At 43.9% G+C, this 14,271-nt stretch overlaps 1 protein-coding gene across 1 annotated transcript in view; it reads right to left on the reverse strand.

Annotated features, from left to right (window-relative positions):
- Nucleotides 1-14,271, reverse strand: part of Spire1 (spire type actin nucleation factor 1) — a 127,863-nt gene that overhangs the window by 88,114 nt on the left and 25,478 nt on the right. The window contains exon 3 of the mRNA XM_029471821.1: nucleotides 13,439-13,499. Coding sequence (XP_029327681.1) covers nucleotides 13,439-13,499 — 61 coding nt within the window. The remainder of the gene's footprint in view (nucleotides 1-13,438; nucleotides 13,500-14,271) is intronic.

The following is a 14,271-nucleotide window of genomic DNA, read 5'->3' on the forward strand; positions in this document are numbered from 1 at the left end:
GAGAGTTACTCAAATGTGCAGATAAGTTAATATACATAAAGGGAGAATGTGAAAGAAAGAAATACAACTTAAAGGAGATTTTCCCATCAGCTGACATCTACTGAAGTGTGATGTGCAAGGTCTTACGTTAAGTATTTTCACACATTTTAATTCTCACACTAGCATTGTTAATAGGCACTATGCATACTAACCCACACCCCTCCCAGTTTTACAGACCTACAAATTGAGGTTGAGGATATGAGGGATTTAGCAATGGAGCTAGAACCTCGGCCTACTTCCCTCAGAGCCCACGAACTCCTGAGTGCTATGTGGCTCTATTCACAGAGACTTTGTGGTCAAAGTGAGTGAGGGAAAAGAGAACCCTCCCTGCCCTTGGACCACCCTGCCTGGGGACTGAGAGAGGAGATGTGCAGGGCCTGCCCTGTTGGGGTGTGAGATCAGGTATACTCTCAGCACAATCTGTCTTCAAACACACACACACACTAGCAGGACAGCAAGGGTACAAAAAGTGCCAATCTACAAGGAACATTAGCCCCCAGGCCCAGGCACTTGGGTAAAAGTTGCTCTTAGGTAAGCCAACCCGTTCTAGGCGGATTGCAGATCATCACTTCTAGAAAAAAGCTTTTGTGGCAAGTTGAGAAAACAAACAAGAAAGCCCAGCTTGAGGAGAAACAGGACAAGGACAGACAGACAAATAGCAACAGGCTCCTTCTAGTCTAATCCAGTGACAGCAAGCCACCTTATACATGAAACAAGGAAGTAGGGCCCAAATGCTATTAAAGACCACAATTACCTTTTGCTCCATGGAGGGCAGTTTAATGCAACAATACATTAACAAAATAAGTGCTTTTCCATTAGCTGTTCGTATATACTTCATCTGCATAAAGGAAACACTGATAAAGAACTGCAAGCGTATACTAGCCAGCACGTGAGGACATTTTAACCAGTAGCTGAAAGGTCATTTTAACTGCTGAGTAGATTAAGCTTCAAAGTTTCTTCTGATGGGGTCTGTAAACTAGGAATTAATTTTCCTCATAAAGATAAAAAACATCCCAGTATCAGGCCACAGAACATTTAAATTGGAAGGAGCACAAAGCTGGCCCAAGCCCCATGTCTGCCACATAGCCCCCAAGCCACCAGGGAAAGGGCAGCATGAGAAGCAGCAGCACAGGAAAGCCATGAGTGAGAGGGTCCCCAAAGGGTCCCTGAGGACGCCACCCTCATGGGGGAGGAGATGCTGGCCTAGCAGCACAGCTCTCCCAAGCCAGGGGTGGGTGTTCTATACTGCATTCTGTGAAATGGGTTTCTTTATGAAGTCTGTTTCTTCAGGAGCTGACCATAAGCTCACTGGAGAAGCACTTAGCCACAATGATGCCTATGAGCATGGCAAGAATGTTACTGTTCTTATACAGATGAGAGACATCTCTGGAGATGAAATTATCAACTCAGTACTGCAGAGCCAGTAAGTGACACAGCAAGGGAAAAGACTAGATACTTTGCAAAGAGGACAGCATTTCAAGACAGCACTGGAAAGTTTTGAATAGTCACTGCATAGTTCATACCCATGACTACACAAGAGCAGAATGAAGGTGGGTAAGGGGTAGGTGGTGGTACTTTAACAATCTGAGAAAGAATGGGGCAAGAGCCAGTACAAAGGCTCAGACAGAAGGCACCTAAAACATCTTATCACATTCGAAGGTAGCTAGTGTGTACAAAATAAATGAATAATAGCTGAGAAGCCTGGGTGTGGATCAGTAGAAGTCTGGTAAATCCTGTAAGCACCCTTACAGAAGGAGACTGGGAGCCACCGAAAGAGCCTGCGGAGTGACAGGAGACGAGGCAAGAGCCTGGCTTTGGACTGCAGGGGAAGGAACAAGTGGCGAGAAGGCAGTTTCCAGCTGCAACTCCATAGTACATTTTTAGAAAAAGGCATAAGCCTAGTTTTCATTTGCATATTTCATTTGATCTTTTTGTATGTTTGAACACCAGAAAAAAGTATTCAAAGAACACACCTTTTGTTCTACAGAAGGCAAAAAGAGGTTAAATGACTTGCTCAAAATCCACACACATAGGCCAGGTTAAACTACATCACCAGTTTGCAGACTCCAGGCCCAGCCTCCCTTCCACTGTATCTTCTCTGAGCAGGCGGTGCTGCCCACCTTGTACAGCAGAGGCTCGCAGTGGTTTCTAACTGCAGACCTAAGAGGGTTCCTCAAGGTGTCTGACAGTTGCACCGAACCCTAAGAATACCCTTGCCAGAATCACCATCATTCAATGACAGCACAGTTGCGCCTCAGTTTGTGAGACTGCGCAGAGGTTTAAATGAAAACTGTTCCCATAACTCCTGTATGTGAACACTCGGCCCCCAGCTGTTGGCACTGTTTAAGGAGGCTCTCCAGCCTCCAGGAGGTGGAGCCTTGTTGAAGGAGGTACATCCCTGAGGACAGGCTCCAGTGGGAGCTCTCTCTGCTTCCTGCCCCTGTCACCACATCTTCCCCACCATTAAGGACACCCAGCCCTCTGGAACCAAAATAAATTCTTAAGTTGCTTCTGGTCATGCTATTTTATCTCTCTCTCTCTCTCTCTCTCTCTCTCTCTCACACACACACACACACAGAGTAATTGACACAGAGTACTGAATTCCAATAAACTCATCATAAGAAAAATGTATTTGATCCACCTGTCCAACAGCTTGGATGTTCAATCACTACTATTAAAGCAAAGATCAGGAGGCTCTAAATTAGGTGAAAAATTTGGTTACAAACCAGTAAGTACTGCTCACATGTAACATAATTCTTATAATAACCCATGCCCACAAGGAAAAAAAGTAAGAAAATATAAAATGCTAAAGGTTTTATTACTAAAGAGTGGAACTGGAGATGATGGGGTGTGTATGGCTTATTTTCTAGTCATTTCATTTTTCTTTCTTTTTTTTAATTTTTAATATTTTTTATTACGTATTTTCCTCAATTACATTTCCAATGCTATCCCAAAAGTCCCCCATACCCTCCCCTCCGACTTCCCTACCCACCCATTCCCATTTTTTTGGCCCTGGCGTTCTCCTGTACTGGGGCATATAAAGTTTGCGTGTCCAATGGGCCTCTCTTTCCAGTGATGGCCAACTAGGCCATCTTTTGATACATATGCAGCTAGAGTCAAGAGCTCTGGGAGTACTGGTTAGTTCATATTGTTGTTCCACCTATAGGGTTGCAGATCCCTTTAGCTCCTTGGGTACTTTCTGTAGCTCCTCCATTGGGATAATTTTTCACTATAAAAATTAATATAAACAAAGCCTGATACACACCTTTAATCTCAGCATTCAGGAGGTAGAGGGAGACAGATCTCTCTAAAGTCAAGGCCAGTCTGGTCTACATATCAAGTTTTAGGCCTACCAGGGCTGGATAGTGAGATACTGTCTCAAAAAGAAAAAAAAAGTAAGCCAAAATAAAGAAGAATTCTCTTCATGTGTTAAGTAATATTAAGTAAAAGTATATACAGCTCCCCTATCACAGAGCCAGGCAAACGGGGCCATCCGAGGCGCGCAGGTGCTGCATGCCTGTAATCTGAGCGCTCTGAAGGCGGAGGAGGAAGAGCAGGAGTTTACAACCAGCTTCAGCTGTCTCGGGAAAGGCTGGGTTTCGTGCTAGCTTTTCTCAACCTTCCCTCTTCCCACACAGTCAAGGTTGTGCCTGTGGCTTTTAAACGACTCTTTTCAACAGAGGCCTGCTTCATATTGCACACTGCAGTATGAATATGAAGACAGATGAAGCACAGCCCTTGACCTTAAACAGCTCAGTCAGGTGACAGACACACAGGTAAATACAGTGTGACCTGGAGGGCCAGGTCCATAGCTCAGCTGGGAGAGAACTTGTATAGAAGCACAGGGCATGACTTTGCTTCCTGGCACACACATTTAAACTACAGCATGGTGGTGCACACTTGTAAGCATGTTGGAAGCCAAGACAGGCAGAGCCTTAGGGCTCACAGGCTGGCCTGCAGAACCAAATCATCACCCCTCAGGTCCCAGTCAAAGACCCTGTGTCAGAAACAAGGTAGAAAGCGCCTGAGGAAAAGACCTCATGTCAACCTCTGGCCTCCACACAGAAATGCACACGTGCAGACACACACACACACACACACACACACACACACTCATGGGGGAGAGAAGAGATTGTCTGGCTTGGAGAGGTAACCGTGGAGTCCTGGGGTTAGAGGCTACTGTCATCTGAGAAGCCCACCCTTGTTATCTTCCTCATGTACCTCAGGGAGTCACATTTATCCCACATCACCTTGACCTATTTGTCACCTGAAGAAAGTTAGGGAGAGGGTCGGAGGAGACACTGTACCAATTACATGAACCAGAACTACAATGTAGTATTGATACACTCAAGCTGCCTTACAAGGCACCCTTGTTAGGAGGACACAATGGCCAGACCAAGAGCGTACTTATCTCCATCGGCTCCCACTCTAGAGTTCTGGGTTGCCAAGAACAGGTGTGCACTTGTGTCTGGCTACCTCTGAACAGTTTTCAAGTACACCCAAAGAGCTCAGAAAAAGAAAGAGGCTGGGGTGCCCACCCTTTAAAGGGAACTTAATGAAAAAAGATCGACTTCAAGGAAAACCAAGGAAGACAGCTAGCACTTTTGCTGTCCCATGTGTCCAATAAAACAGGAACCTCCTGTCTCTACTTTAGTCTCGGCTCTCCAACTCCTTCCTGAAAGCACTATGATCTCAGTTCTATTTGGCCTTCTTGTGTCACAGCTATTGCTCTCTTTTATCATCCTACTTCCAATTCTTAAAAATACACAATAATATATACATACATCACACACAAAAGGCAAGTCACCAAGTATTACAATTTTACTGTACAGAAGCCTAGGAAGAAATACTTCCCTACAAAGTGTGAGGGGGAGTATTTGAGTAATCAACAGAAGCCATGGTGATTTGTGTTGCTTGTGACAGATATTCACAGTAAAATTTCATTTGGGGAAATCTGTAGCTTAGATAAAATCCCATATATTCCCAGACAAATACTGTTTTGTTCATATCTGAATAACCTTAATATTTAAAATGACTAACAAATAACATACACACACACACACACAGAATTGGGAGACAGGATTTTTGTAATTAATTCCCTAACAACTGATTCTATGTTCCTTAAGAAGTCACTATAAACTAGGAATGTAGTTCAGTTGGCAGTGTTTGCCCAGTGTGAAAGAGGTTCTAGGTTTGACCCAGAGTATAAGCTGAGCAGGGTGGCACACTTGTAACCCACTATGATGGTGTGTATATGCTTGGCCCAGGAGGTGGTATGATTAGTAGGTGTGGCCTTGTTGGAGTGGTTGTGTCACTATGGATGTGGGCTATAAGACCCTCATCCTAGCTGCCTGGAAGCCAGTATTCTGCTAGCAGCCTTCAGATGAAGATGTAGAACTCTCAGCTTCTCCTGCACCATGCCTGCATGGATGCTGCCATGCTCCCACCTTGATGATAATGGACTGAACCTCTGAATCTGTAAGCCAGCCCCAATTAAATGTCCTTTCAAGAGCTGCCTCAGTCATGGTGTCTGTTCACAGCAGTAAAACCCTAACTAAGACACCCACCACTTGGGAAGTAGATCAGAATTTCAAGATTATCTCACTGTAAGTTAGAGGCTGGCCTGGGATATACAAGGCCCTGACTCAAAATACATGCTCACTGCAGATGTGAGCCATTCAGGATGCTGCTGACCTCTTCCTAGCTCCCCCCACCCCCTTCACTGTAAGAATAAGCAAACCCTGCTCAATCTCCACAGCCCTGTCGCATTCACAATCGTCTCCTGACACAGGTGTGCAGGACCTGCTTCTTTTGCCCTTTCATTCTGAGCACTCCTTACTCAAACTTAGTCACTGCTTCATTTACCACCAGTCAGTCCTCCTTTCTGGGCTCAAGAGGCAATAACACAGAAGAGAAGGCTGCACTGAGCAGGTGACAGGAGCTGAAGACTCACCTAGACAGGTAGGAGCCAGACCCACTTTCCAATGCTAAACTGATACCAACAACTAAGGAAAGACCAATTCTGTACGTCTGTGCCTGGCTGTTCTGCATTTGTTAAATGACTGTCTTATCACAAGGTCTCCAAAACAAAATTTACTGCCTCAAAGTCATGTTTAGCAAGGAGGACAAGAAATGTTATCCAGTAATAATTATAAACCAACAGCTCTGGTTTCTCTTGTACCCACAGTGCTCAAAGAGCAAAGTGGATAAGCTTTTCAGTTGCTTTTTCAGAGCCTCTCAAAGACCTGAAATAGCTGAGTTAATTTCTTGACAGCACTTTCCAACAAGTCTGTGATAGCTAATATTGGTTGACTGCTTGACGCACCTAGAAAGAGGAAAGTCAATCGAGAAATTGCCTCTATCAGATTGGCGTGTGGGCATGTCTGTGGCACAGTATACTGTGGGTGGTACCATCCCTAGGCAGTAGGGTCTGGGCTGTATCTGAAGAACACAGGCTGAGAGCAAGCCAGTAAGTGCAGTCTCCTCCATGGTCTCTGCTTTAGTTCTTGTCTCTATGTTCTTTCTTCCTTGTGCTCCTGCCCTGGATTCTAAGCTGTAAGCAATCCAAACCCTTTCCTCCCCAAGTTGCTTTTGGCTGGTGTCATGACAACAGAAAGCAACCTAGGACACTGTCTAATTAAATATGCAGACTGAAGGAAGGAAAGAAGAATGGAATGCAGTGGTTCTCATGCCCACACTACTGCATAGCTGGGTGTGTAGGCCCTGCCCAGTCGCATCTACTAGGGCCTCTCTGAAGCTGGATGAGGTGGTGGGTGCAGAGACAACTGGCCTGTGCTGGTGCCTGCAAGCCGAGCCCAGCACAGAGTCTGAACACTCTGCATTTTTATGCTACAGACTAGACTGAGTCACCAAAGGAACGGGCATCAAATCACAGGCGTTCCAAAATGCTGAAAGAGTTGTGGGAACTAAGTGAGAACTGTGACATTTACTTACGCATTTTCTAGAACTTGCTTGGTATGACTATGCTCTTCTAACTATATAAAATTGTTTTTTATTTAGCTGCAGGTAGCTATACTGAGTCATCTCACAGGCCTATGATTATATTTTAAGCTCAACTAGACATAATGTTCATATACAGACATGTTGATAAGGTATGTGAAATCTAGAATTGATCTCAAAGTATCTCAGAAGCCGATCATTTTGAGTCCTCCCCAAGCCCCTGGCACAGTGCTTTTCCACTAAGAGCTCCCTCAGAGAAGACACAAAGGCTAATGACATTTAATGACCACAAAAGGAAAGGAAAGGGCTGTCTCCTCCTCCTGCTCTCGGCCGCCTTTGTCTCAGTCTATGTGTGTCAGGAATCACCACTTACAGGTTTTTAATAACAAACTCTAAATTCACTAATAATGCAGGAAAGCTTTCAATGTTAGCAACAACAGTCATTTTAGTGGTTTCTATGTACTACTTTTGAGACTTTTCTGTGAGTCCTGGTTTGTACCAAAATGAAAACTTTCAAACTGTGAAACCAACTTATGTGACGACTCAAGGAGAAGGGGCAGCTGTAAGGTGGCTGGGATGGGCAGAGGAAGGGCTTCGGGATGGAGCTCCTGAGAGTCGAGAGCTGGGACAGACAGATCAGCATTGATTACGCCCAGCCCCAAGCGACTCTCTAGACCCCAACTGCCAGGACAACTTCCTTGTCCCTCAAGTCAGTTGGGGGAACTTTATTTTAATATGATTTTAAACTTTCAGAAACATCTTAAAAGGAGTCCTTAAGAATTTCTATTTATCTTTTACCAGATTTATCTATAATTACGCATGTGCCTCCTCTGAGGTATCTCCTCTCCCTACCTCTCTCAGATCCCTCTGAGAGTAAAGTAGCACATGTAATGCCGACCTCTTACCTAATTACTATAGAGTTTTATTTTCTAAAACTAAGGGCATACTGTACATGACCACAGCACAATTATCCTTGCCGCCCATACAATATAATGCAAAAACATAATAAACTGTCAACTCTTGCTCCTCGGTACTGAGTTCCTAACCAGTGACATCAGCTGTAGTTGTCATTAAGTCTGTTTAGCCTCCTTCCATCCAGAACAGTTCCTTCGTTTTGTCTTTATAGCCTGACAGCTGAGGAGCACAGGTGACATAGAGCTGCTAAGGGATCCATCTGAATCGTGTCCCTACAAAGCTGCCAGGAGCAGGGTGTGCTCTTACAGCAGGGAGAGGCATGGCCTATGGTTTGTGAACTCTGACGCTGTGGTGACCCTGTGGGCTCCACATCTAACAGCATGTCCATGAGACCTGTAATATGCTTCTAGACAGCAGAAGACAGCAAAGCAGATGTGGTGGTAAGAGTCAAGGTCCATGCCAAGTTCCCCCGGGTTAGACGAGCCTCTCCTGGGCTGTCTCTGAGGAAGAGGGTAGCCACGCTGCAGTCTCACATAAGAACTGCAGACTAAGAACAGAGGTAATCTCCCAGTCAACTGCCAGCTAAAGCACCAGGTCAAGGTGCTAGGGTCACAGGTAGGCACCCCATGCCTGAGTTTTCCACAGGTGCTGGGGGTGTGACTCAGGCCCCCAGGCCTGTGTAGCAAGCACTTTACCAGCTGAGCCATTTCTCCAACCTGCTAGAATTTTTTTTTTATTAAAAACACTATATTCTTTCAGATTAGGTTTTTTGTTTGTTTGTTTTGTTTTGTTTTTGTTTTTTAAGACAGGGTTTCTCTGTATAGCCCTGGCTGTCCTGGAACTCACTTTGTAGACCAGGCTGGCCTCGAACTCAGAAATCTACCTGCCTCTGTCTCCCGAGTGCTGGGATTAAAGGTGTGTGCCACCACGCCTGGCTAGATTAGATATTTTTTATCATTTCTGAAATTAACCAAGAATTATCCAATGTCAACTTAAAACCCAGTATATACCGAACTGTCACAGGAGCATTCATGAGCCAGAGGTGAGGTCAAATGGAATGCACAGATTTAGCTAAAGACTAAATACTGGGTTGGTGAGATGGTTCAGTGGGTAAGAGCACCGACTGCTTTTCCGAAGGTCCGAAGTTCAAATCCCAGCAACCACATGGTGGCTCACAACCACCCGTAATGAGATCTGACTCCCTCTTCTGGAGTGTCTGAAGACAGCTACAGTGTACTTATGTAATAAATAAATAAATCTTAAAAAAAAAAAAGACTAAATACTTTATACACTTTCCAATATTATACTCTACATTAAAGCAACAAACCCTACATATTATTACCTTTAGTGATTTACTTTAGGCTATTAGGAAATAAAAATATTCATCTACTGTAGTACGGACCCAAAGCTATCCATAACCATGAGAGTAAGTCCAAGAAACTAACATCAATGTACTTTTTGGCTCATTCCTAAGACATTTAAGTTTCTCCAAGGGAGACCTAGAATTACAGATCCAATTTCCCTGAGGATTTCAACATAGAGGACAATTGATAAATCATTCTGAATAATTTAGAACTGGCCTATCTCACAAACTCCTACAGAAACTCCCCTGCACCCATCTAAAAATGCATGGGGGCTGAGGTCTCACAGGATGCATTAATGCCCTTTCCAAAATTTCATTTAAGCTGATGTGCGTCCCTGGCTTCAAAAGGCCATAACTGAACTGTGATTGGTTAGAGGCATTTGTGGAATAAGAAGACACCTACTCATTTCATTGTTCCAAGGGGGACATTAAGATGATGCCCAGCACTGTGCAGCTGCATTGAGGGAAGGTGACAGCAAGCAGGATAAAGACAACACGGGGAGAGCTGATGAGATTTGCTACCTCCAACCATCTAACTCTGGGTAAGCGTTTTAGTTACCTCTGTTGCTGTAGCAAGGTACCAGACAAAAGCAACTAAAGGCAGGGTTCATTCTGGCTCACGGTTGGAAGGTGGTGCAGTCCATCGAGGCGCAGGTGACACTATTCATAGAAAGCAGCAGGAGATGGAGGCTGGTGTCCAGCCTGCTTTCTCCTTATCTTTTTATATCTTTTCATACAGCCTCGGGCCTTGCCCATGAGGCAATGCTGCTCACAGTTAAGATGACTCTTCCCTCTGCAGTTAAACCTTTCTAGAAACATCCTCTCAAGCATATCCACAAGTGTGCCTCCCAAGTGATTATAAATTCAACAAGGAAGACTAATATCATAAGTTCCTATGCTTTCCTATTCTTTAGTTCTTATCTCTCAAATGTCAATAATTATAATATCAACTTTGTAAATTTGCTATTAAAATTAATGTCTCTTTCAATATCCACCACAGTAGGCCCTCAGGTAGTTTTTTAAAATGTATATAGGAGTGAAAATAATATAAACATTACAGATGGTATTTATGATATTTATGAACTTGGTGTTTAAGGCATGAGGGACTGCAGAGTGGACAGGCTAGGAGCACACACTTCTCTTAGAGGACCTGAGTTCAGGGTTGCTCTCAACAGCCTGGAACACCTTCAGCTCCAGGGAATCCAGTGCCTCAGGCCTTCACAGGCACTGCATGCAAACACACACCCACACATACATACATACATAATTAAAATAAAGATAAATCTTTAAAAATACACAAGCATGAATGTTCTTAAGTTTCCTTCAGTTTTTCCTCTATTGAGTGGAAAAACTCTATCAGCTCTATCCATGAGTGCCCAATTAAATCAAGTCTATCAAGATTAAGTAATGATAAAACCTAACCTAATGTTATATAATAGATTAACCTAGTCCACTTAAAAGATAGCCAATCCGGCACAAGAACAGCAGCCTGTTCTAGTTATTCATTTAGCTGCTTTCCTACCAAAGGGAAAAGGCTCTCATGCTAGGTAATTGGCAGCAGCTAATACAAGACAGAATGGAACAGGCTGAAACTAGAAATTACAAATTAAGTTACAGTCTAGAAAAAAAATGTCCAGCAATTTTCATCCAGGATTACAATCCATACATACTGTTTAAGTAACAGTAGCAGAGAAACCATGTAAACTGGCAGTGCTAAAAGCTCCCTAACCATCAATCAGAGTGGCCTGCTGCAGAGGCCAGTGCAGCACAGGCCAGCCACCCACTCCTAAGTTCATAAGTCACTGGCTGGAGCTGCCAGCTCTTCTAGAAGAGAGACTGTAGGTCTCCTCAAAGCATTAAAAAGTGCGGCAGTGACCGGTGGCCGCTAGGAAGGGGAATACGAAGAGAAATGGGGGTGACAATTTCAAAGGTGATAGGATTTGATTATAAGGATGTTAACAAAGGAATGTAATCACAAAACACTGGGAAAAACAACTTACAAGGGTGAGGTGCACTGTGTGTAAATTATATGTTCAAAAAACAAGTCTTTTTTTGTCTGAAATCATATACATACAACCAACATAAAACAGACTTAGTGGGTTGTATTCATATATTTGTGTTTATATATACATATGTATGTATGTATGTATATAAAAACAGTAATAAAAGAAAAAGAGACCACAAATTTAAGAGGCAGTAGGGGTATGTGGGAAGGGTTGGAGGGAGAGAACATGAGGGTTCAGGGGAAAGAAAAAAGGAAAAGGAATGATGTAATTATATTTTAATTAAAATTTTAATATTAAGAGCTGAAAAAGTAGAGGAAATGTAATTGTCTATTTAAATTTTTTTAAATATTCATGTTGAAGCCCGGCATGATGGCACATACCTGAACTCCAACACTCAGGAGGTAGACACAGGCGTGAGTTATAGGCTAGCATGTGCTACACAGTGAAAACCATGCTTTTATTTAAACCATCCGAAAGACTTCCCTAGAAAACTGGCCATGAGGAAAGAAAACAGCTAGGCTGACACAGTGGCACATCCCTGTTGCCCTGACATACAGATGTCTGAGGCAGGAGCACAGCTGCATGGGTAAAGCCATCTTGAGCTACACAGTGAGTTGAAGGCCAGCCTAGGCTATATAGCAAGACCCCCATCTCAAAGTCAAAAAAAAGTCAGGACTGGACAAGACGAGGGATGTTTTCTTACAAACTCCAGTGCCGAGAACACTAGCAGTCAAGTGTGTGAAAACATTTTCCAGGTGGCTGAGGCATAGCTTCAAGGAACAGCACTGGCTTAGCATGAGCCAGGGCCTGAGGTAAATACCCAGAACTGAAAATAAACAAAACCTCCCCAAAAGGAGAGATGTGGTAAAACGCTTCATTTAAAGATGCACCAGCCTTCCCTGAGGAAAAAGGCCTGGCTCTCTGGGTTCTCTCCTGGCTTTCTTCATACTCAATTTTAGTTTGGTTTCTATGAAATAGGAAAAGTATTAAAAAGAAAATTACAGGGGCTAGAAGATGGCTCCATGATTGAAGGTGCCTGCCACCAGGCCTAACTACCTGAGTTTGATCCTCCAGAAACCACATAGCAGAAGGAGAGAGGACTCTCAAAAACTTCCCTGATCTCTGCAAACATGTGTGAGCACACACACAAAATAAGTAAATAAATGTAAAACATCCACAAGTAAACTAAATTTAAAAGAAGGAATTATAGTAAAAACTAGAGGATGGGGGCTGGCAAGGGCAGAGGAGAGGGCAGAAAAGAAACAGTACCAAGGATACCTGAAAAACACCAAAGGAAACTTCCTGTGTTATAAGCTTCCTACACACACACACACACACACACACATGGGGGCTGGGTGGGGGGATTAAATGAGAATTATACTACACAGAAGATTAGGAGTTTGCCTAATTAGAAGTCCAGTGCAGCTGAACACCTCCCCTTAGTAGCTGGGAGAGGGTGTGTTAGCTAAGTTTCTAATGCTGTGATAAAACACCATGACCAAAATCATTGCTTACAGTTTACAGTCCATCATGAAGGGAAGTCTAGGGAGGAACGGAAGCAGAGGCCATGGAGGAATGCTGTTTACAGGCTCGCTTCCCAGGTTCACAACCAGCTACATTTCTTAATCTTCCCAGAACCATATGTCAAGGGGTAGCACTACCCACACCAATCATTAATAAGAAAATACCCCAGACTTGCCAAAGGCACTCTGATGGAGACATGTTAATTTAGATTCCCTCTTCCCAGAACCTAGCTTGTATCAAGTTAACAAAAAACTAACCAGATGGGCATGGTGGCATACTCCATTAAACTCAGCACTTAGGAGACAAATGCTGACAGATCTCTGTGACTTTAAGGCCAGCCTGATCTACCTAGTGAGTTTCAGGACAACCATGGCTATATAAAGAGACCCTGTCTCAAAACAACAACAAAACAACAACAAAAAACTAATGGGAATGGGGTGGGGTACTGTGTATGTGTGTCCCCTAAGATATAACCCCAAACAATTTCAGATCCTGTCATTGCTCCTACTTGTCGTCCCACACTTCATGGAAGGTAAGACCCTACTGCTGAAGACGCCACCCACACTGACCACAGGACAAGAAGCTAGTGCTGATCTGAGGCTTCCTCCCTAATGGCTGGCTCTGGTGGTACCAGAAAGTGATCTACAAGCTGCTGCAGGGATATCATCAACACTTTCACCCAGCTTCGAACCCTGTGGGCACAAATAATGACCAGCATATGGCAAGACGGATATCCTCATGGGTGCAATAGTAGCATGAATGTTAGAGTAGCCAGCACTTTATACTACATTTAAGGCCTTCCCACAGGAGGAAACTCGGAGCCCTAGTACAGTAATCTAAACATAAACTCATGCATGACTAGTGAGCTCAGGAGCACTAGGAGAGAACTTACTAATATTCCATCAAATAGACACAGTACCAAATTATCCTTTAAATCCATATCCCATACCATAGATCAGTGCTTTCAGTCCTCACCTGAGAAACTTTCTTGCACAGTATACTGTGGTCAAAGCGCAGGAACACACGTCTGTGGTGTGCTCAGCCATAAATGAGATTATCTGTATCCCACACTCTTCCTACAAGGCTCAGTGAGCACCACAGAAAAGAGAGAGAGCTGGAGGCCCTTGAGAAACAGGGAGAAAAGGACGTGACAGGACAGCTGCACTCAGGAACTCAGCAGCTGTGGCTGCCTGCACAGGACCTGCACAAGATTAAGCCAATTGACATTTCAGCATGGGCTGAGAGGACGGGCTCCTGCCTCTGGCTGAAGATTTATTGACAATTGATAGCTGCTAGGGAAATATTCTGTTTTGCTTTCTATCGTTGTGATAAACATAACCAAAGCAAGGGAGACGAGGGTTTATTTCATCTTATCACCTACACTCCACCATGAAGGGGAGTCAGGGCAGGAGCTCAAGCAGGAACCTGGAGCAGGAACTAAAGCAGAGACCCCAGAAAACACTG

This window comes from Mus caroli, chromosome 18 (genome assembly GCF_900094665.2).
Source record: "Mus caroli chromosome 18, CAROLI_EIJ_v1.1, whole genome shotgun sequence".
NCBI lineage: Eukaryota > Metazoa > Chordata > Mammalia > Rodentia > Muridae > Mus > Mus caroli.